The sequence below is a fragment of the Glycine soja genome, chromosome 4, assembly GCF_004193775.1.
Source record: "Glycine soja cultivar W05 chromosome 4, ASM419377v2, whole genome shotgun sequence".
Classification (NCBI taxonomy): Eukaryota; Viridiplantae; Streptophyta; class Magnoliopsida; order Fabales; family Fabaceae; genus Glycine; species Glycine soja.
In genome coordinates, this window is record NC_041005.1 from 41,876,156 (window position 1) to 41,902,156 (window position 26,001).

Genomic DNA, 26,001 nt, shown 5'->3' on the forward strand with positions numbered 1-26,001 from the left:
CTATGTACCTTAGTTGAAAAATATCACACCAAAGTAGAGCACAAGCTATTGGATCGAGTGGCCTCAGAATAATTAAGAATGGGGGGTTGAATTAAATATTCCTAAAGCTTTACTAATTAAAAATTTACTCTTCTAAGGCTTTTACTTATGTTGTTAAGAGAATAAGGAGTAGAAGAGAAACTTAACCAAAAGTAAAAACAGAAATTAAAATGCACACCGGAAAGTAAAAGAGTAGGGAAGAAGGAGACAAACACACAAGATTTTTTATACTGGTTCGGCAACAACTCGTGCCTACATCCAGTCCCCAAGCGACCTGCGGTCCTTGAGATTTCTTTCAACCTTGTAAAAATCCATTTACAAACAAAGATCCACAAGGGATGTACCCTCCCTTGTTCTCTTTGAACCTAGTGGATGTACCCTCCACTAGAACTGATCCACAAGAGATGTACCCTCTCTTGTTCTCAGTCAAACCCAAGTAGATGTACCCTCTACTTGTACCACAAAGGATGTACCCTCCAATGTGTTAAGACAAAGATCTCAGGCGGTTAAACCTTTGATACTTTGTGAATGGGGATACAAAAGAATTCTCAGGCGGTTAGTCCTTTGAACAGTTTTGTATTAGGGAAAGGGAAGAATCAAAAGAATTCTCAAAATGTGTCGTTTTGAATTCTTTAACAAGGGAGAAGGGAGACACAAAAGGATTCAGGCGGTTAGTCCTTTGTTCTTTTGGAAAAGGGACAAGAGAGACACAAAAAGAATTCAGGCGGTTAGTCCTTGGCGAATTCTTTTTGGCAAAGGGAGAAGAGAATGAAAAGATGAATAGCACAAGTTTTCAAGGTTTAGAAAACCAGAAAACTTTGGAAAGCTTTTGGTACAAAGAAGAAGAAGTTCAAAGAGATTTAGGGCTTGTAAAAGATTGATTAAATAAGTGTTCAAGATGCTTGAAATTCAAAACAAAGTCTTGCTTTTATAAACTCTTCATGTCTGGTCAAGAAAACCATTTAGAAGAGTTATAACTTTTAGAAAAACTTAAAACCAATTTGAAAAAGTCAAAAACCTTTTGAAGAGTTACATCTTTTGATTTATTCAGAAACAATCACTAGTAATCGATTACCAAATCAGTGTAATCGGTTACACAAGGCTTTTATGTGAAAGGATCTGACTCTTCACATTTGAATTTGAATTTCAACGTTCAAAGGCACTGATAATCGATTACCAAAACATTGTAATCGATTACAACTTTTTGAAATTAATTGGAACGTTGTAAATTGAATTTGAAAACTTTTTCAAAACAATTTTGCTATTGGTAATCAATTACAACAATCTGGTAATCGATTACCAGAGAGTAAAAACTCTTTGGTAAACATGTTTTTGAGAAAAATCATGTGCTACTCAATTTTTGAGAAAAACTTTTTATATTATCTTGATTAAGCCTTCTCTTGATTCTTGAATCTTGAGTCTTGAATCTTGATCTTGATTTTTGAGATCTTGAACCTTGAATCTTGATTCTTGACTCTTAACTTTCTTCTTGAGTCTTGAATTCTTCTTGATTCTTATCTTGAACTCTTGAATTGTTCTTGGATTGACATTTGACCTTTTTGTCATCACCTTTGTCATCATCTTTTGTTATCATCAAAACATCTTTAAATCACTCTTGATTCACCATGAAGCTTTGCTTCTACACAAGCACAACCAGCACTGAGAAATATTGCACAGCACAAGCACCACGGAGAAACAAAGAAAGCAACGATGAAAAAAAAAAAGCAACTTTTTATAAAAGAAAATTGTTCAGGGGTATTTTGGGGTTTTTGAAAAATTGCTGGGTGCACCAGCAATGTTATTGGGTGCCCCTAGCAATTCCCAAAGTTGCCCCACAAATTGAAGTGTTATTTTGTGGACCAACTAAAATCCCACTTGTCCACAAAATCGTGGAATTTTCTTTGCACACCCAGAAAATTGCTGGTACGCCCAACATTTTAAGTGAATTGGTAAAAATGCCCTTCACTTAAAATTTTAAAAAGCTATCCCTCTCCCTCTCCCTCTCCTTCACACGTTCCTGCTACGGTTCTTTCTTCTTCTTCTTCTTCTTCTTCTTCTTCTTCTTCTTCTTCTTCTTCTTCTTCTTCTTTTCTGTGTTTTGCTTCCTCGTGCCCTCAAGAGGCCATCATTCGTCCCTTCATCCGCATCGTGCCGCCAATGAGTGCCCCTGTCGTCGACGTCAACTTTGCCATCATCTTTGCCATAAGTCCCTTCGTTTTTGCCCCTCTTCCTCTTTCGCATTTGGTACTGATTTAATTTATACAGATTGAAAATCCTTATAATCCATACGGATTGGGAATCTGTATATTTATTTTTTAAAATTTATTAACAAATAAATAAATATTGATGTTTATTTTTAATGTGTTTTTATTTAATTAATTAAATTTGTTTTTTGAAGTTGGTTTTTAATCATTAATCTTTTTTCAATAAGTAAATAATTTAAGAAATTAGTTTATTAAAAAATGAATGTATAAATATTTTTGTTATTTATTTATTTTTAAAAATATAAGCAATTTAATTATATTTTATATTTGAAATAGTTATTTATAAATATCTTTAATTCCAAATATTTATAAGTATATATTGTAGAAATTAGTTTAACTACAAAATCTAAAGTTGTAAATGACAATTTTTTATTGATATAGTCTTATAAATATTATTACACTAATAGAATTAAATATTTATATAAATAGTCTTTGTAAATATAAAATTAAATTTTTTTCATTTGATTATAAATATTTAAAAGTATTCAAATACTAATTTTTTTAAAATGAAATACTCAGTTATTAGAAATAAAACAAAAAAATTGTACTTAGATTTTTATCATATATTTAAGTTTACTAGAATTAGTGATGTGAAGTCTATAAATATCTAAAAAAAATTCTATATTGATTTATGAATATATAAAAATATTTTAAAAGTTAATTAAAAAATTAAATATTTATTTATGAATTATTAAATACTAATTTATTCAATATTTTTAATTAAATTTATTTATTAGTCAAATTGTTTGTTATTATATGAAACTCAACTATTATTTGAACGGTGACATTAATTGTTATTACTGTTTAAATGTGTATATTATGGTTAGAACTAGAGAATTGCATCGGGCTTTAGGTGGAGTTATAAGAAGAGCCGTAGGGATAAAAGTTAGTGGTGATGCGGATGAAGCTCCTCAGCGGCAAAGGCCGACAACATTTGCACGTAGGCAACAGGCGGTTGCACCTGTTGCTGAGGATGTTAAGCATGTGTATCATGCAGTTGACAAGGTTCATAAGCAACCTCAAGAGGCAGTAACTGATGATGTAGTTGCTGATGCCCAGGGTTTTTTAGGCGGACCCAATGATACATCAATTTTGATGGAATATGTTTATCATGTGACAACCACAATTTGGAATAGAGGGGTATTTATTTTTTAAAATATATAATATTTTCATAACTATTTTTTATTTAAGTTGAAATGATTTAAATTTGTTTTAGGAACGTCCTGAGTTGAAGTTGTCCTCCCATGGAAGGAAGGTAGAAAAATTTGGAAGGTCTGCTCTAGAGATTGAAGGCATAGTGGCTGCCACAAGATTAAGTCCTCTGATTGCATGTTCCTTGGACACCGGTGACAGGGGACTAATATCTGCTTTTGCAGAGAGATGACATAAGGAAACTAGTAGTTTCCATCTTCTAGTAGGAGAGGTGACTATCACCCTCGATGATGTGGCATTGTTGCTACATCTACCCATTACAGGAACCTTCCATACCTTTGATGCTCTTCATGAAGACCAAGTCGTGGACTTGCTTGAAGTTAGTTCACAAGAAGCAAGAGATGAGACATTTCAATGTCACGGGGCATATGTTTGGCTATCCTGATTGCGAGACATTTATCATAGCAAATGTGACATAGGACAGTGGACCGTAGTAGCTCGAGCATATCTTTTGTATCTAGTAGGTTACACACATTTTGCTAACAAGAGTGCCACACATGTGCATGTGGTATTGTTGGATGCATTTCGTGACCTCAACCAAACTGGAAGCTACTCATAGGGAGTGGCTCCACTGGTCCATATGTGAGAATTTGAATGATGTGTCAAAGAGAACCTCCCTGCAACTTGCAGGATCTATCACACTTTTATAGGTATTTATAATTTATTTTAAATTTAATTTTTACTTTTCTAGTTTATATTGAGTATTGTTTTGAATTTTTTTGTTTTTAAAATATGTGCAGTATTGGATCTACAAGTATTTTTCTACTATTGCTTCTTATATTGCTGATGAAGATTATCATGAGAGGACATCATGTGCTTGCTGTTGGAAGTCTGGGAAGGCATTACTAGTGTCGATGTATCATAAGCGGTTGGATAGATTGACATCCAATGTTGTGTGTTGGATTTCTTATGGTGACCGTTGTGCATTTAGAGAATTTGAGCTGATCTGATTATTTTGCAGACAAATCAGATAGGGTCCATCTATTGTCATACATCGACCTGAAAGGGTTGTGCGGCAGTTTGCTTATGTGCAAACCATTCCTCCAACCTTTGCTGCCCCATTTTTATCTATAGAGGAGATTAACGACAAATGAACGCACTTCTCTATATACCTTGCACCAATGGGTTAGATTTGTATTGCTCCTGGACAGTGTGCACCAAACTACATGGAGTGGTTCTATATGATATCTCATCCCTTCATGAGCCTGACACATTTTGGGGATCTTCCTAGACATCCACCCATGATGCACCACGATACATTTATTGAACCAAATCCTCCTCAATAGCCGGTAGTCGCAACGGCTATGCCAGAACCTCCTACAACTGCACTTGCTGATGTAAACATGCCTCGACATGCAATGGTATAATATAATTTGGATTCTCATTGTTAGTCATTGTATGTGTCATGCATTAAATGTTTACTTTTTAACTTTGTTGTCAATGTCGTAGGAGGCTTACCATGCAATAGCAAAATGGTAGGAACACTTGATCAACATGAGGGTAGTTACTGAAGGAACTAAAGCATACATTGCGACCGAGAAGTGCCTAAGGATCACCAGAAGTGTGACTGAGCAACAGAATGTATATGTTCGATCAAGACGAAAGTGGCGTACATCGGACGCATGAAGATTGTTAGGATTTTTTAGGTTTTATACGAATTATGCATGCAATATGACTAAACAATGTTTATTATTTTGTGTTATTTGATAAGCTATTTATTTATTTTTGTTTATGTAGTAATTATTGACCTTAGTAGATTATGTTAAACCCTAAACTAAATTATTTAATCCCTCAACCCTAAATACATAATTCATCAACACTAAAACCCTAAACCCTAATCCAATTTAATTAGTCAAATAACCCTAAATAAAAACCCTAAAACATATATAATTATATACCATTTGATGTTTTATTTTTTTTCTAATATGATTATTTGCATATTTGATAATTAAGTAAAATAAATAATTATATGAACGTTCAATGAAACACACGTTAATTATCATATTACATGACAACCTCATAAGTATGTCACAACTATGTACGTTACAAATATTGGCTTAACAGTAACTAAATGTTCAATTTTCCCCTAAATAAAAAAAGTGTGTTGTCAACCTCATCAATTTTGTATACTAGTGCATTCTACTAATATATGATGTAGGCCACTACTTTGCTTGATAATGACAATGTGTAGACCATAATAAAGTTGTTGGCGGGTAAGGGACAACCGTCTCTTACAAATACATGTAACATAGCGACATACACATTCAAATTGTCATAACATATTTTATTACATAAATTATACAAACAGGATGATCATGATTTTACCTAAACAAAACGATTGTCATATGCATGACCGATATATATAACATGATGTACAAAACACTCTCTTGGTGGTTGACTTCTAAGAGAAAAAAAACGTTGTGCTTTGTTAGAGAGAAAAAGAGAAACAAGGATGACATTATATTCATCCACTTATCCATGGTAACCTGCATATAACAATTTTAATTACATTTATTTAAGGCAAAATTAATCCATCAAAAAGTAACAAATAACTTATATACCATGGATAATCCATCAACAAGTAGCGACCGCTTTAATTCCTCAAATTTATCTATGCCACCAAGTAGGTTGATATACTCATCAAACCATTTTGTCTATTCTTTAAACAAATGGTTACGTACGAACCAAAGACAACAAGAATGTAGTTACGGAGAGAAATTAATGAAAGTTAGTTTATCTCAAACAATTTCAATTTTTGGGGTTGTGTTCAGTACATACATGACAACAAAAATGTTGAAAAGGATGAAAGCAGATAAACTGTAGAAATTCTGTATAATCTTTACAGCTTGTTTGGAAGAGTTCATAAATAGCCTATATATCTCATATTATAAGTGCTCGTGTTTGTGTTTGTGTTTTAAAGAGCTTATAAATATCATATGACTCATTCATAAGATGTTTTTAGCTTAATTTTACAAGCTCTCCCAAATAATTTACAGAATAGTTTATGCGAAATGTATGAAAAGATCCTCCTTTAAATACTACAACAAAAAATATAAAGCGTACGTGTATTTTTTTTTCATTTATTTCCTCAAATTAAATATTTTATTTTATTTTTTCGTTTCTTCATCCAAATTAATATAAGCATTAATTTCATCTCACAAAAATTAAAAATTTTCATTTCTAGAGATTTTGTTTTTGTTTTTTATACGTTTCCTTCTTTTTCACTAAAAAATATAATTTAGTTAAATAAATTTATATTTTAATATCTTGCTCGTAATTTTTTTGATAAATTATATTTTGAGTAAATTACACTCACACTTCCTATGTTTTTCTCAAATTACACCCGATATCTTTCCTTTTTTACATTACTTTTATCCTCTTTTTGTTAACATCGTTAACTAACGTCAATTGAGATATGTGAGTAGACGTAATTGCCCTAACATCTTTTTTACACTTGCACCTCCAGTGTTTTTCTCATAGTGCACCCGATACTCCTCCCTTTTTTTATATTATTTTTATTCTTCTTTTGTTAACATCGTTAACTAACATCAGTTGAAATATATGAGTAGACGAAATTATCCTAACATCTTTGTTAAATACTCAATAATAAATTAACAATTGACCCTTGTGAATGAACCTTTCTTAAGGCAATAACAGTTTTTCCTTTAATATTTGACTCTTACTTCATTGTTGCTAACACTTGAAGAAGATACAACTCTTGATTAAGACATTATATCAAACACCTAGTCATCAAAAATAAATATTTCAAAGAAAGGAGTTAAAAACACAAATGTGGGAAAAAACACTAAAATTTGAAACAAATGATCATATTCAATCAATAGGCATTGTTGCGAACACGTCCAACAAAAATGCAGCCACTAAACGACCTAACACGCACAAAAAAAAAATTAACTAAAAAAGAGATAAGAGGAAGAAGATGAGGGCATTTTAGAGATAAATTTTCATTAAAAGTCATGTCACCAGCATGTGCTTATTTTTTGTTAAACTATTAAACGGTATTTAGGAAGAAGCGGATATAGGTATAATGTAAGCTAAATAATTAAGAGATTTTTTGTAAGGTAAAAAAAAATGAGAAGTGTTGGATGCAATTTGGAAAAAATAAAGGATACAAATGTAAATTACTCGTATATTTTTAGTCCCAAAACTTTTTAAAATTTCTGAATTTAGTCTCTAAACCTTTTATTTCTATTTTTATTTCTATTTTTATTTCCTAATTTTTTTTTCACATACTTTTAGTCCTTTATTTAACTTTTTTCCATCCTTACTTTTAATTGTTTTAAGGGATTAAAAGTGGGGACCAAAAAAATGTTAAGAAACTAAGAGCAAGAATGAAAAAAAAAAAGTTGAACAACTAAAATCAGATAAAAGAATTCAAAATCGGAAAACGAAAATATAAAAAATTTAAGGACTAAAAAGATATTAAACCTCTTTTTTTTAATGTTTTCTTCACACGTGTGTAGTAGTGGAATTTTTATAATGATACACTGTTTTTATATACTTATATTTTAATTTTATACATGTGAATGGCGAATTTTTAAGCTTATATCATGATTTTATGATATATATATATATATATATATATATATATATATATATATATATATATATATATATATATATGATTTTAATTTTAGCAACTAAATTTATATTTTAATCATGTTTTGATTATTAAATATTTTTATTTTAAAAATTATGGAAAGGAGTATAGTGAATCTGTGTGTCGCGTATTTTTAATTGAATTTATGATAATTAATTAGGAAAACTGTTTTTAGTTTACTTTCTATATTGTGAAATTTTATTTTTTAGTCCTTGAAGTTTCATATCATTTAATTTAGTCATTATATTTTATACAAAACTTGTTTTTAATTTTTTCTCAAAGAATTCTCACAAACCGCGTTAACTTTTGTCTCACATGACAAATAAAGTCTGTTATTTATTTATTTTTTAAATTGATTAAGATGATGTGGAAAATATCTTTTTTTTTTAAAAAAAAGTTATTAATATGTCTTCTCCAAACATATCAAACCGTAACTTTCAAAGACTCTAATTTTATCTTCGTTTCTATCATCATTCTTCAACACTTATTGCAAATTTATTGTTACATTTCTTATGATTTTATTTGTTTCTTGAACTTGCTTTTATGAAGTCATATAATAGATGGACATTGTAATCTATTTGTCATGTAGGAAATGATATTAACACCATCTATGAGGTGGACCAAAAATAATTTTTTTGTAAAATATAATGACTAAATTAGATTATATGAAACTAGAGAAATTAGAAACAAGATTTTATGAGAGTATAAGGACTAAAAGATATACTTTTTTCTAATAAATTTTTTGTTTTCAAGAATTAAAAATTGATAAATTGTGACTAATGATTTTTATTTTTAATATTTTTTGTGATATACAATGTTTTTATATTAATTATTTCGTCAGTTTACTTTATCATAATATTCATCTACATCAACTATATTAAAAAAATTGTAAAGGAAGATGATCCCAAAACAATTAAATCATCACTATCACAAAGGCCCGGCAATATATAATGGCCACATGCACCTCCTGGAGCTGGTTATTGAATGATAACCTCATAATAAAAAGCCTAATATTATACACATTAAATATAACTAGTAATTAATAAGATGCTTCATGAATGAATATATATATATATATATATATATATATATATATATATATATATTATGTGAGAAATGATTAAATTACATCCGTGTAACTTTGACAATTATTATATCATTTTATAATTTTCAACTGAATATTTTTTTGAAATTCACCGTTGAATTTAAAGTTCCTTTTGCATAAGTCACATGCAAAATTTCATATGAATCTAAAATCATTTGTTATCTTATTCATATAAATTAAAATCAACGTAATATAAATATGTCAAAATATATTGAAATATAAATCATTTGATTACATTCTTGTTATTGTTTAATTTTGATAAAATCTAACATATATAATTTTAGTAATATGTAAATATATTCAACATATTAAAAATAAAAATAATATAATAATTATTAAAGTTATACCAGTATAATTTAACATATATATATGGTGAGTTGTAATGTTCAAGTTGCAACTAAAAAAATTTAATAACCATCTATTGATAGTATAAAATAGTTTTATATTATTATTCAATTAGAAATCAATGTTTGAATTATTTTAAAACAATTATTTTAAAAGTTAATAAACTTATATATATATATATTATAATTTCTAATTTGATAATTATATTTTTTATAAAGTGTATAACCTTTTTTACATGTAAATATGGTTAGTTTTATATTATCGATAGACTCATTATATATGATGTGATTAGACTTCAATCTTTAATTAATGCTGAGTCTCTTTTGGAATCACATTCTATATATTATTAATTTTCTGGAAGTGAAGAGATCATTATCTGTTGACAATTGATCACATGGATGGTACAATATGTGAGCTGACTACTCATTGCCTGTGCAAGGGCTAAGGGCAACGCAATGGAGCCCTAAGGAATTAAACTGATCACCGTCGTGGACAATTTCTGAGCAATATCTTAGTTGTTGGTATGTGCAAACTAGGGTACGAACTATTTATTGTGCAGATAAAACAGCTGAACGAATCTATGATCACGTTGTGCAAGCATAATGCGAAATTTGAAAACATTGTGAAAATAAATACATAAGGCCCCGGCATTAATTCAAGCATGCATGCTGAAATTGAAATGTCCGTTCTTTGACGTCAACAAGGGTCGATAATTTTCTTTTTTCTTTTTTTGTTATATTGAACATTGGTGAACCTAACTAGATGACATTATTCACTAAGGTCCAACAGAATCCTACTGTTTTTAATTTGTTGGATCCCAAAAGTAGGTTGCGCGAAGTAGCTAATTACGAGAACAAGTTTTTATATTTGTACGTGGCATATTATTTACCATATTGTAGTGAAGGACTAATAGAGATTACTAAATTGCATTCTATATCTCCCAACAAGTTATTTTATGCACATAACCAAGAATTGAATATCTATCGACATATTTAACTCTTATCTATCTATTGTATAGAACTTTGCTAGTCCAACAGCTTACGTACATAACAAACAATTTGAATCTCTCTCTCTCTCTCTCTCTCTCTCTCTCTATATATATATATATATATATATATATATATATATATTTAATTCGACTATTAAATATTATCAACTGTGTTAGATCTTGAGGTTCGAACAATTAATCTTAAGATATACACCTTAGCAATACCGTATAACTAATAAACCATACAGAAAGTGATGTACATGGTTGGTCCCCGGCCCATGGGACAAGGCCAGCCTTTTATTTTGCAGGTCTTAAGTGCCACAAGATTTACTTAATTTATTTCGATAGCAACGAGATTTGTCTTATTACATCCACAGGTTTCGGCCAATTTAATGAGGCATGAATATGATGCAAATAAATCAGCTTTATAGAATTATAGATATATAGGCACGTTTGATGGGTTCTCTGATTTTGTTTCTTGCGAGGTTGGATGAATAGTAGAGGGGGAAATTGCAATACACAAGACATTATCAAGTGTATTTCATATAAGCACTTTAACTTATACAGAACTGTACATCACAAAGTCAATTACTATCTACTAATTAACTACCCTTTTAAGTAACAAACTAACATATTTGAATTAACCACAACACCCACCTTTAATTTAAAGATGTACAACTCCTAATTCCTTTTTTAGCATCTCAAATCTACCAGCCTTCATTGCTTTAGTCAGCATATCAGCAATTTGCAATTCTGTTGGGTAGCATGCTGTTGCCACTTTCTCCCTCAGAAAGTGAAAATTAGGTTTCTTATGTTTATTCCTGCCATGAGAAATTGGGTTCTTTGTTAGATTAATAGTAGACTTATTATCAACTAATAGCTGCATAAGTTTCTTCACTTCAAACTTTATCTCCTTTAGCAATGAATTAAGACATTTAGCTTGACATGCAGCAAATGACCCAACTATGTATTCAACCTCACAAGATGACAAAGCCACCACAAGTAGTTTCTTAAAACACCAAGAGACCGGGGCTCCTAGAAACTAGAACAAATATCCTATAATACCTATCCTATCTACTTTATCTCTACTCCAATCTAAGTTAGAATAGCCCAGTAACTCAACTACTTTTTATTCTATCTCACTAGGAAATAACACACTATACTCTAGAGTTCCTTTCAAATCCTATACTCTTTTGACAGCCATCAAATGAGACTTCCTTGGTTCATTCATGGATCTACTAATTAAACAAACAACAAAGCAAATGTTAGGTCTGTTATTGCATAATTATCTTAAAGAGCCAAACAATTTCTTGAATAATGTGAAATCCACTAGCTCATCATCATCACTTGTACTATCCAGCTTGAAATTTACCTCTATAAGAGTAGTTGTTGGGTTACAATCCATCATATTGAACCTCTTTAGCACATCAACAACATACTTTTTTTTATGTAGTGCAATTCCTTTTGATATAGTTATAAACTCCACGCCCAAAAAATATGTCAATCTACCTACTGACATTTTGAACCCAGCCACCATTAATGCTTTAAAGCATTCAATTTCTTTTATATCACTTTCGGTAAACAACAATTCATTAACATAAAGAGAAATCATCACACACTTAACTCATTTATCTTCTTCACATACACACCATAACTGAGCACTTTGAAAATTCATGTTGAATGAAGAAAGAGTCTATTCTTCTATTCCAAGCTCCAGGGGCTAGTTTAAGGCCATATAAAGCCTTGATTAGCTTATACACCAAATTTTCATTTCCCTTAATTTCAAAACCTAGTGGTTGTGTGACATACACCAATTCATTAAGAGGGCAATTCATAAATGTAGATTTGACATCCATGTGGAATTAAAGACTATCTGTTACCAATTGTTGCTAAGGAAACTACCAACCTTATTTTCTCAAGCCTAGCCATTTCTATATAATCAATTGGTTCTGCATCTTCCAGTAAAGTGAAATAGACCAAACACTACCAGAATAAAGGCTTTCAATGACAATTCCAGGACCCATTCGATGACGGTTCCAGAACTGTCTTTGAAGCCACCATTGTGGAGAGTGTTCACTTTCCACGACAGTTATCCAACCATCTTAGTTTGAAAGATTTCTAAAACGGTTTTTAGAACCGTCTTAGAAACATGATATTTTAAGATAGTTTTGTCTAAAAATCATCTTAGAATATGACATTTCTAAGATAGTTTTCAGTCAGAACCATCTTAGAATGCTTTTGAAAAAAATTAAAAAATGCCAACATGTCAAACAAATATTGTAATCACCAAATATGGTGACTTGTGTCAATTTCAACAATTCAACAAATTGGTAATACTCAAACTACATAAAGAATAGACACAAGGAAAGTGTTACTTTAAGATATTTGAGACAGGTTAATTAACTTGACGAATTAACAGTTCATATACATGCATTGGTGTGTAATTTTAAAAGAAGATTGGTTTAATTTACTCATTTATAGGCATATAAAACATGAAACTTATCCCGCCCATAGAAGACTGGCATAAACATTATCTAACTAGTGTGCCTAGAATGAAAAACCATTGGTGTTGTTACATTTCAAATCTTTAATAATGTAAATGACATCATCCAAATACATCATAACATTCATAATCAAATGGAGACGTGGAAGCATAAGAATACCATATGCCATCAGAAGCTAACACCACAAATTCATCTCCATCACAAAGCTCAACCTCTAAAAAAAATATGAAATCAACTTACAATGTTTATGTCTGGATTGCTAGTTACAATTTGTTTTTCAGCAGAAATAAACTTATTCTATTTTAATTCCATGTCATCTACAGTAAATTAAAACATATTAAAGAATTGAAACTCACAAGAGATTAGATTAATTAACTTACATTTGGCTCAGGAAGTAAAGTCACTTGAGCAGACACCTTATTCGTGTCTGGCTCCACCTGATTTTTTTTAACCCAAAAATGAAGCACCATAATAAAAAACAAGTTCACTTTCTTAGTTCTTGAAAAGCAGAGAAAATTAAGTGTTGGTTACTACCTTAAGCATGACATTGATAACCCGACAGAGGATCATGGGTGGTAGATCGTAAACTGGCATGTCCTTTAGGAAAGTAGACCACACGCTCTTCTTCTCTAGGCATCATCACCAGAGGACCTACACACGTGTGCCACAACTCCTTGTAAAGTACAGCTTTCGCATCTGAAACCAAAAAAATACCTTGTTATTGTCATGTTAAACATGCCACAAGGCACCAGAGGAAACCACATTACCTTTCAACCACTATTTCTCTCTCTCTTTCTCCCTCACTCTCCATCTCTCTCTTTCTGTTTGTTTCTTTCTCTCTCTATCACCGTTGAGGACCTCGATGAAGATGTAGTTGATGTGATTCTCTAGGCCGAGGAGGAGGTCGAGGTTGCAAAGGCCGACATCAGTGTCGATGGCGACCACAAAAAAGCCCAGGCAGGCGAGGGAGAGGCCGATGTTGGTGGTCTTGTCCATGTTGCCCTTACTGGAGGTAATGACAATGATGCACGGGATGGAGCCGGAGAGCTCGGTTGGGCTTGCGGTTCCACTGGAGGAGGGCGGTGGGGGGTTTGGGGGTTAGGGTTTTGGAGGGGAGGAGATGGGAATGGGGGTGGAGGAGAGGAACGAGCATGAGGTATATACAAGAGAAAAAGAATGGGCACAAAGGGGAATTAATGAAATTAAAATTTTCCACATTCAAAGATGTTTTTTGTGAAACTGTCTTTGAATACTCCAAAATGACGACGGTTTCGTGAAAACCGTGATTGTTTTGGAGTATTCAAAGATGGTTTCACAAAAATTATCTTTGAAATGTTGGCAGTATTTATGAATTTTCTACCACTTCACAATCGACGATGATTTTTCAACAACAATTGTTGATATTGCATCATAAAAGTTGTTTTTTAGTAGTGAAATCACCTTCTGGTGTTATTGCACTATTAGGCAGTATCTCAAAGTTTGCTTACTTGGATGGAACTTTCTTGTCCCTTTGTGGTCTTTAGCCTTGAGCTACTTCGGCTCATGTACTTTCTTCATTTTCATTTTATTATTTCCAATTTGTCCCTCTCCAATTTGTACTAGAATTGTTGAGTTGTGATTGATCCTTTGGTTATTCAACCTCACTCACCATCACATCTTTACTCCAATTTTTTGCTTTGCTGGGTTGAAAAGTTTGTATGTTTTAGTGGCATGATAGCCAACTAGAAGCATGGACTCACTTTTATCTTGCAATTTATTCTTCTTTGCATGAGACACATGTTCAAAGCATAAAGAACCAAAAATTCCCAAGTGACTCACCATTGGCTTTCTATCAGTTCAATACTCCTTGGGTACCTTCTATTTGAGTCTCTTAGTAGGACATCAATTGAGCAAATAAGTTGTTGCAATAACTACTTGACCCCAAAAGGAAATTGGCAGATTCTTCTACTTCATCATGCTCTCAACCATGTTATGCACAGTTTTGTTCCTTTATTCTGCCTATCTATTGTGTTGAGGGCATAAGGAGTTGTCACTTTGTGATGAATGTCAAGCTTCATGCAAAATGACTTAAATTCCTTTGATGTATACTCCTTTTCTCCATTTGTTCTTAGAACCTTAATGAATTTACCACTTTGTCTTTCATCCATATCCTTGAACTTTTGAAACACTTCATTTTTAGACTTGATCAAGTAATCCCACATCATCTTGCTTTATTTGTCCACAAAGGAAGTAAAGTACTTGTTTCCTCCTAGTGAAGGCACCTCAAAACGACCACAAACATTATAATTTACAACATTTAGCACATATAAAGTCCTCATTAGCATATGAGATTTAAAAGTATTTCTAGGATGATTACCAACAAAACGCACTTCACATACTTTCTCAGGCACAATAATTTTTGGAAGACCTATCACCATTTCTTTAGCTTCCAATTGATTTAAAATTCTGAAATTCAAATGACCAAACCTCAAGTGCCATTGCCAACTCTCTTGGTTAATCATGGTACCTGGAAGACATTGCCCTTCAATTGTTTTTATGTTGGCCTGAAAGGTTTTATTCTCTGAGAGAGGAGAACTTAATACCAATCTCTGACTTGGATCAAATAATTTCAATGAATCATGCTTCTTAATGAAAAAAAAAATTAACTAGTTGTCCAACACTCATGAAGTTGCATTTCATCCTAGGAAAAACAACACATTTTTAATTAGTGTTGCCTTCCCATCCTCTCTTTTTATCACAATGTTGCCTACACCTTCAATTGTTGAAGTCCTACTAGCCGCAAGCTTGACCTTGGTTCGTTTGCTTGTGTCGAGAACAATCAACCACTCCTCGTGACTTGTCATATGATTAGAACATCCAGTATCTAGGTTCTAAGCTTCTAACTGAGAGTTTCCTTCACTAGTTGTAATCATAAAATGATCTGGATCTAAATCTTAATCATCATGAGCCAGATTTGTCTCTTGTTCATTGATTTCTTGCTTCCCTTTTGCATGTTAGCATTCATTAGCATAGTGCCCCCATTTCTCACAATTAAAACATTGAATCTTTATTTTATCTTGCTTTCTTCTTTCACCTTTTGTTGTTGTCAAACCTTCCCCCTCCTCTATTTGAGGATTTAGGTTTGTCTTCAACCTTGGACCTATCTTGGTTTGAAGTCCAACCTCCTTTATTGAATTTCCCTTTTTCTTTCTTTCCTTTTCTTTTGTCGAAATATTTTTTCATTTGAGCTTACAGTGCTTGGTTTGCATGCTTTGCAAGGTTTCTTTGATTCAATTTCAACTCATGTGTCTCTAAGTTACCTTGAATCTCTTCAATTTTCATGTTCAATCTCTACATCCTTAGATTTTTTTTTGGCAACTACAATGTAATCAAAATTATAGGTCAGAGTTTGTATGATCTTAGCAATGATCATCCCATTCGTGATCTGTGTTGAACAAGTGGCCTCAGATATCTTAAGAAGGGGGGTTGAATTAAGATATCACAAATTATTCCCCAATTAAAAATTCTACTTTGATTTTAACCCAAGTCCCAAGATTCCTTTTAAAATGAATTCCTAAATAATAATTCAAATTAAACTTACTGAATAGAAACAATAAGCAACAATAAATAAAAGAGTTTAAGGGAAGAGAAAGTGCAAACACAGTTTTTATATTGGTTCGGCAAAGTATGTTGCCTATGTCCAATCCCCAAGAAACTCGCTTGGGAGTTCCACTATCTCACAAATCCTTTACACCTTCTGAAACACACAAGGACAACCCTTCCTTTATGCTCAAATGTTTTACAACAAGAGACTCACAGTCTCTTAGCCCTTTTTCAGAAGTAAGAAGAAGAAGAAGAAATGATCTCTCTTGAAAGAAACAAATGTTACAATGAAGCCTTCAATTCCTTATTGAATAACACTAGTGTTTGGCCAAAGAATTTTTTGAAGATAAGAGATTTTTGTTTGAGAGGATTATGCCTTTTGTGAACAATGAAAACTCTGAAGAAAATTCGTGCCCAAGTCACCTATTTAAATGCCTTTGATGGCCATTAAAAAATCCAATGAAAAGTTGTGACTGTTGGCAAATTTTCTCGAAAATCCTCTCTGGTAATCGATTACAGCATAGGCATAATCGATTACACAGTTATTTTTATTCAAAATTCAAATGTTCAATGTTCAAAAGCTCTGGTAATCGATTACATATGATGTGTAATCGATTACACACTTACAAGATCATTTTTAACCATTTTAAAGCATTGGTAATCGATTACATAGTTTTGGTAATCGATTATAGCTTTGAAAACTTTGAAAATAACTTTGAAAACATTTCCATAAAGCTTTGTGGCCATTGGTAATCAATTACAACCTCTAGTAATCGATTACCAGAGAGTAAAATGCTTGGAAAAGTTTTTGTTAAGATAGAAACTCACTTGGACAATCATTTGTGCTTTTCAAAAACTTTTCTAAGAGTCTATTTTAATTCTTATCTTGAGATCTTTGCTTTGCTTGACATCTTGCTTTCTTCATCCTTGAAATTCATCTTGAATGATCTTTGAAATTTCTTGGCATCATCAAAATAATTCTTGAAGCTTTGCTTCTACAATCTGCTGATTACATCTTTTCATGAGATTTATGAGACCCAACACCCTAGCCAATTAAAATAATTAGCCACCCTCTCCGCATCCTCCATATGTAGTAACTCATATTGCCTTCTCAAAGATTGGAGTCATACCTTTTTGACCTTTTCTCCACTAGTAAAACATTTCTTTAATGTGTTCCAGGCCTCCTGAGTTGTAGATGACTTTGAAATTTTTTCAAGATGCTTGCATCCATGCTTATTAAGAACAAGGCTTTACCATATTTCCTCAATGCTTATTTGTAAGCAGTTGTCTTGGCATCAATGGGGCTTTAACTCGTGAGTAAATAGTTTATACCAAGATTGCACAATTTCAAGCACATCTTGGAAGTGAAACAAGACTTTCATTTGTATACACCATCTTTCCTAATTATTGCCATCAAGAACAGGTAGATTTGTTGGAAATCCTCCATTGCCAGCCATGGTGCAGCAAAGAACATGGTTTATACGCTCTCAATACCTCATAGATAACTCCTTTTGCCAGAACCGTAATAAGCTCTGAATATCAATTTGTTAGGGATGAAATTCACACACACTTCGTAGAAAAGAGAGAAAATAATGAAACTTGTAATGCTATTGTTTGATTCTATATATCATATATAAAGTTGTACGTCACAAAGTTAGTTACTAACTAACTACCTTTATTAGAAAAAAATGAATTGCCCTTTTAACTAACATATTCGAATTAACCACAACAACTAGGATAACTCAAAATGCTATAGGTGAAAAAGGAAGGGAAATTTTAAAAAATATGTGAGGTCTCATATCTCTACCACATTACTTTAATTCAAATATTTCTTCATTCAATTTAATTTTACTCTATCAAACAACCCTAATTATGGCAGGACTACATATCTAAGATTCTCTTATTACAAATATTTTTAAATATTATAAACATATATCATATTATATAATATTTTATATTCTTAAAACTGTTTGATTTTTTTCCTTGCTTGAGGATAATATGGAAAATCCCGAAATTTGAAGTTATGATGAATCTTCAATTCATTGAAGTAATTTAAGAAATTAAATACAAAAAAAAACTATACATAAATAATAAAGAATTAATATAGCTTTGTAAATATTATAAATTTGGATAGGAATTGTCTTTTTTTTTTTTGTTATGTAAATACTAACGAAGATCATGTTTCCACTACCCAATGACAGTCTCATCGTGCAATGATATGATGTTAGTTTTTGAATTGAAAACCTTGATAGTGTAAGGTTTAGAGGCAGTTTGGGTTGCTTCATTCCAATGTTACCTAATGTACCTACTGCTTGAATACCTATACAGCTTTTCAACTACTTTTCCAAACATAACCTTAATGGTAATTTAAGGGTTGTTTATTTCACAGACTTGATTATATTCTCATAAATGTTATTATTTGGAATGTTATTCCCATCAAAGATTGACTACCTATAGAGCTTTTCAACTACTTTTTCAAACATAACCTTAACGGTAATTTAAGGGTTGCTTATTTCATGGATATGATTATATTTTTGGGAATATTATTCATCAAAGATGTTTGGTAAATATTTCTAATTTTTAGAAATGTTTTTAAATTTATTTTAATTTAAAAATAAATAAAAAATGATGTAAGATAAGATGAGAGTGATAAAACATTTTAAACATTCACATGAAAATATAAGATTCTCACTCATTACATTAGAATAAGAAGATGGAGAAACATATCTAACATATATGGAATCCTAGGAATCAATTATGCATAGGAATATTTTTATTACCTTTTAATAAACATGAAAAAATATATTTTGATCTCTACATTCCCAGAAATATAATAAGATTACATGAAATAAATGTTCCCTGAATATTTCATAGGACAGTATAGGAACCAAACTTTAAGGCAAATTAATGTGGTGAAACATGTAATATTGAACGACCAAATTGTAAATTTTATGTATGTTGTATCATTAACTTTTCTATCGTGTATACGAAATACAAATTAAATGACATGATATACACTTAAGGTGTGTTTAGTTTAGAGAATGAAAATAAAAAAGATAGAAATAAAAGAGAAAATTTTGAATTAAAGTAAAATGTATGAAGTATGAGACCCACATAAGTTCTCTTTTTTCTTTCCTTTCCCCCTCAACCAAACACACCCTGGTTTTGGCAACATAAATATTCTACTTTTATTTCATTCACCAAGTAATTTCTCTTATACTTCCTTCATTCCATTATAATTGTCATATTAGGTTGTTTTACATAAATAAAAAAAATTAATAAATAAATAAAAGATAATAATAATTTTATAAAATTAATCTTGTCACCATTAATTTATTTTTACTTTTTGTAGCCCAAGTTATTTACATTATAAGGGATATAAATGGAAAAAAGTAATTAATATTACATTGAAAAATAAAAATAAAAATTATTTTAGAATAATTTTTTTCTTCTTGCATAATGATTATTATGGGATGAAGGAATAAGAATCTTCAACAAGTGGTAATGATACAATATTCTTATTTGATAGATCTCACTTTTATTTAATATATATATATATATATATATATATATATATATATTAAAAGAAAGTATTTTTATTTATATTAGAAAGAAATTATTTATTACATAACAATGATTGTATAGGAACGATATTTTTATGATAAAGTAATTATTTATTACCTTAAAAATTTAAAAAATTATAATTATTTAAAATTAAATAAAAATTTTTATTTTTGGTTATTTAAAATTAAATAAAACATTTTTAACCTAAAAATTATAATAAAAAAATAAATTATATGTTGATGGTGTAAAACAATTTTATGCTGTCACTCAAAAATAAATTATCGTATATAATATATTTATTAACTTTTATAATGACTACTTAAAAATCATAATAACATTATTTTTATTAGTTAATTGTGTAAAAGTTCACATAGCCATTAATCTCGAAAGTAAATTATTCCGCTTTTTCGAAACTTCATAGGGTGATAAGGAAATGAATAAAATAATATATTTTTTCTTATTGAAGTAATTGCAATTAAATGAGCATAATTGATTTCATTGTTTGATGCCAGCAACCATTTATAGCAAAAGGCCCGGATCATGAGGAGACATGACCCCTATTTTTTGCAATAAAATTTCAAGCTTATTCAATAGCATTAAATCACAAGAGTAAGGCTATTATATGAGGACATAGTCCACTCATATTGTACACTTGAATTTATTAGTTTTCGTTAAATAATGAATAAAAGGTTTTATATTTTACTTTTGGCTGGGGATGGGATTACTTGCCGACAATGCAAGTTTCTCTTTTCCGTGCCAGTAATTCTTCTCAACCTTGTCTTGGTTCAATAAATAAATTGTTTGAAAATTATTGTATAATTAATTATTTCAAATACTTCAACTTCTTTTATAGACTATTCAAATATACTTAAAGATAATCATATTTTTACGATAGAATATGCAACTATTAATTAAACTAAAATTTAAAATGCACGTTTCTATATAAGCTGATTTTTCTTAAATTATAGCAAATAAAAGTCATATTATATGAATCGTGTCTTAATATTTTTTTGCTAGGATTAAAATAGTTAACTACCTACCTTATATATCTTAGTGTTTTATATAAATGGGGGAGAAAAGGTGCCTTTGAACCAAATGCCATCATAGAAATCATAAACATAAATAGTGCGCGTGGTGGTACTATTCAGTATAGAAAATCGAGCATGTGTATGTGTGTATATGCATGTCTACGTGTGTGTATAGATAATAACGTGCATATTTGTGTGCGTGTGTTACCTTCAAATTCTCAAAGAGTAATTATCTATATTCTGTTAGAACTAGATGAGGTGATACTATCGAGTATAAACAGTAAAACATGAGTCCTTGCATCCCAGCCCCAAATTCTTAAACAGTAATGCACGTGTGAGCGTATGCAACCGTATATGTGTGCATGCCTGCTACCGTGCTAGCCTCAAATTCTTAAACAAGTATTCATAATACATATTGTATATTAAGTTAGAATATGTAGCAAGTGTGTATATGTGTGTTCACACACGTGTGCATGTGTATGTACGTGTATATAAACAATAAAGTATGTGTGCAAGTGTACGAAGTAGTAAAATTCTTAAACAGTACATATTCATAATGCATACTGCGTATTTAGTTAAAATTAGACAAGGTGATATTATTAAGTCTAGAGTAAAACATGTGGATACTGAAATGGAAAAATATGATAAGTATATCATATTTTGGTGTGATTTTGGGAATTTCGACAAATTGCATAACATTGTAATATATTTAGCTTATTTGCACATATAATATTACCTAACTCTCCATATATTTAACTAAAAATATTATCAAATCGGTCGCTAGAGAATTATATTAATTGTTAAAGTTTTAATTATTGTATCAAATTCATAAAAGTAAAAGTAAAATTTATATGATGAATAATGATTAAACAATAAATTTAGAATAGTTTATTCAACCAAAAAAAATATTTAATGACACAAATTTTTCAGAGAAATGAAATTAAATATGAAATTAGGGGTTGTTTTACATAGAGTAGAAAAAAAAGAGATACAGTATTAATTTTACATTTCATTTACAGATTTTATTGTCCACTGTTATAAGAGATATAAGTAAGAAAACGTAATGAATGTTATACTAAAAAGAAAAAATAATAATTATTTTGAAATAAATTTTTTTTTCTGTATAACAATTATAATGAGACAAAGGGATTACCTGTAATCATAAATACCGAAACCAATAATCAAGCTTTTTTATTGAGAGGCAAAGAGACTTCCAGCGCATGTAAATGTTTTGATCGAGAAACAAACTCAAAAGCCAAGAAAACATATATAGATTAATTACAATCAATGTTAAACGTATTTACTGTATTACAACGTAACTCAACATGAATTTGATAGACAAAATATAAATTTATTCAATCATTTATATTGCATTTTGTCATTTGGGGTATAATAATTTTAACTGCGATGAATCTGAATACATGTAAAACATTACGTGCGTATAACCATATAGGAGACCACAAAGACTTAGAAAATAGACCATAAAAGTCTCCGACCTATCACCAATGAAGGTTGATATATACTTATAAAACTTTATTTAAAGAGACGCACCACAATTAATTGCAAAGGACAACGGGCGTTTCGCTGGTGTGAAACATAAGTGCCAGCAAGGTGAGAAAGGAAAAAGGATTGGGTTTCTGAAGTTAAATAAATTTTAATTATGTTTATATATTTTCATTTGATAAGTAATAAAATATAATAGAAATTTTTCTCTATGTATCAAAAAGAAGTAAAAATAATTTAAATTTCTCTCACAATTCTTTAAATAATTTTCTTAATTATATCATAACAATATTACTAATTGTTAATTTTTTAAATTTAAACATATATGTTTGCTTATAATTTGCAAAGAAATATTAAAAAGGAGTTACAATAAGATATAGCGAAACCCGTGCTAAAAAGTACACAATATATAATAGATAAGAAGATAAGCTAACATTATCATAGTTGTAGATGTACTTGTAATGTACACTTTGTTTTGTATTGAGGGAGTTACCTTCCTACTGGGGGACCTAGAAAAGTAGTTCCATTTCCAAGAACTCTAATAAAGTCTAATTCACACACGCACGCATACTCTTTCTTTCTTTTTTTTTTTTTTCAAATACCTTTGTGCTTGATTTGGTTACATGGATTTTGTTCCGACATCTAGTATGCTACATCGTCAGGATCAACTAGAACAACCCTTCTGTACTTTCTTCGAGTGACATGTTCATTAGATCTTCATTGCACTGAGGTGCAGCATCATCAAAGAGCCAATTCTCCAGCAACATGAGAGGAACTTGCGCCTCTTGGTACTGTGGCTTGCTCTCACCCAAGTTGGTGTTTTCTTCAGATTGACAAGAGCGTTCAGAGTTGAAGCTCCACAAGGAGTCAAGGGCATGGTCCTGTGTGCATGTGATTGTGCTTTGTGTTCCCTCACTTGAACTAGACCCTGTGGCTACCATGTTATTAATGTTGAAGGGTTTTGTTTCGGTTATTGTTGTGATGTTTGGGGATTTCTTCATCCAATTCTCCAACAATTTGGCTATGTTTTCTGTGCTTGATGCATACAAGGATGTTTGGTTTGGTGTTGTTGTGGGGTTGTGTGAAGAAGTGGAGGGTAATTTGGTCTCTGGGAAAATTTGGGTTGGTTTGTCGAGGGATAGGGCCTCACACAAGGCTTGTTTGGCCATGTGGATATCTGTTTGAAGTCTTCTTTCCCATTGACCCTTTATTTGTGAATTACAAGAGTTTAATTTGTCATCATTATTATCATCATCATCACTCCCACTTTGCATCTTCTTCAGCTTCTTCTTCAAATGGGTATTCCAATAGTTCTTTATGTCATTGTCTGTCCTTTGTGGAAGGTAGGAAGCTATAGCAGCCCATCTGCACCCATTTACACACTTCACAAACTTCATCAAAAACATCTAATGTTATCAAATTAAAGCAAACAAACAGATCCTTAATGATTATTTTTTTTCCATTTTATACACACAATTCATTTATTTGTAAATTTAATGACTCAAAACTCAACAATGAAGCTTCTACATTATATTAGAAATTGACTTGTAAACCCTTAAATTTTTCTAGAGCAAAAATCTTACCCCTAAATTATTTTGGCTTTTAATCAAGATACAAATTAAATATTTGGACTCAACGTAGTACCTGTTACCCAAAAGAGCTTGGAGGTGGATTATCATTTTCTCTTCATGATCGGTGAAATTCCCTCGTTTGATGCCAGGTCGGAGATAGTTGGTCCATCTGAGTCTGCAGCTTTTGCTGCATCTCATCAAACCTGAAAAGGAAAACAAAATTAATGGCATCATACATGTATTCCGGATCCCTCACCAATTTATTAAACAAGTAATAAACGGTGCCCAGTTGCACAAAAATATATAAAAAAACCCACCAAATAAATGAAGAAAATGAAAAACCATGTTAAAATTAATGTTGAAATTTTGTTACCTGTATTAGTGGGAACCGATCTCCAATTCCCGGGTCCGTGTTCTTGAATGTAAGAGACCAAGATGATGTCTTCCTCAGGAGTCCAAGGCCCTTTCTTAATCCCAATTTTGTCACAGCAAGGTGGTCTTCCCATTTTGTACCCCAAAATAAAATAAATAAATAAATGTTATAGCTAAGCCAGTTATAGCTATTAGCTATAGCAACTTCTCTAATTTCTCCTTTTTCTTCTTCTGGGTTGAAGAGATTATTTGATCCCTTTGGACTCCACAATTGTGAGAATGGTGAAGCAGAGACAAGGTTCTGCAACTGGGGCTATGTTGTTTATTTTCCATGAGGCGCATATATATATATATATAGAAAAAGAAAAGAGAAGTGAAAGAAAGTCTAATTTGGTTAAACATGAATATTATCTTCGATTTCTATGAATAAATAAAATAGAAGAATTGGTTTAATGGCTAACTAGCTGGAGGAAAAAAAATTGAGGTAAGTGAAAGAAAGACAAGAGCATTTACTCGTGCCTTAAAAAAGTCAGCTATGCGTCCACCCCTTCACCTCTCTTTCTACGTTAACATGCCACACAAATCCGTGCGGCAGCATCCATTATTATTATTACGGTAACAGTGTAAACACCCAGAAGCAAATTCCGGAGGAAAATACGTGCTTTACAATCCAAAAACAAAAAGTCTTTGATACTACTCCATGTACTACTATTTAATTTTAACTAAGATTATTGCTCTCGGTATTCTTACCATTGATAAACTAAAAGAAAAAATATTTAATATAAAAATATAAAAGAACGTCAAAATTTTATAAACAATATAATTTATATAATTTATTTATTTCAATAAAAATATTTTTTCTTTTAGTTTTTTACTAAATTTTTTAAAACGACTGGTTAGCATTTGTCTTTAATTAATTATCAAAATATAAAAAGGAATGATTATTATAATAAAAAATAATAGAATTAATTATTTTTTAGTAATTCTTATACTTTCTTATATTTTTATTTATCTCCTACTTTTATTAGGAATATTATTTAATTAATTTTAAAAATATTAAATGTGTTTAACTTTTCATTTAATATTTTTTATGAAATTGTAAAAGATTTGTAAGAGAATATAACATTTTCCTTAAAATAAAATGTCAATTTTATTAGAAAATAATAATAATAATAATAATAATAATAATAATAATAATAATAATAACAAAAGCAAATTACATAAATCTCTCCTGATGTTTAAAGAAATTATACAAGTTTTCCTTCATTTTTAAAAACCTACACAAACCTGTATGAGATTTAAGAAA

At 30.7% G+C, this 26,001-nt stretch overlaps 1 protein-coding gene across 1 annotated transcript; it reads right to left on the minus strand.

Annotated features, from left to right (window-relative positions):
- Positions 1–23,129: 23,129 nt before the first annotated feature.
- LOC114409724 (myb-related protein 306-like) lies at positions 23,130–25,035 on the minus strand. Its single transcript, XM_028373298.1, has 3 exons — positions 24,697–25,035; positions 24,397–24,526; positions 23,130–24,117 (listed from the first exon to the last, which is right to left on the minus strand). The coding sequence occupies exons 1-3, from the start codon at positions 24,827–24,829 to the stop codon at positions 23,421–23,423; spliced, it is 960 nt and encodes a 319-aa protein (XP_028229099.1). The 5' UTR covers positions 24,830–25,035; the 3' UTR covers positions 23,130–23,420.
- Between the last annotated feature and the right edge of the window lie 966 nt (positions 25,036–26,001).

Coding starts and splice junctions, on each gene's coding strand:
- LOC114409724 (XM_028373298.1), bottom strand. CDS start 24,829: ATGGGAAGACCACCTTGCTGTGACAAAATTGGGATTAAGAAAGGGCCT. Junction 24,527..24,696: donor ATCGGTTCCCACTAATACAG/GTAACAAAATTT, acceptor TTTCCTTTTCAG/GTTTGATGAGATGCAGCAAA. Junction 24,118..24,396: donor CAAGCTCTTTTGGGTAACAG/GTACTACGTTGA, acceptor AAATGGGTGCAG/ATGGGCTGCTATAGCTTCCT.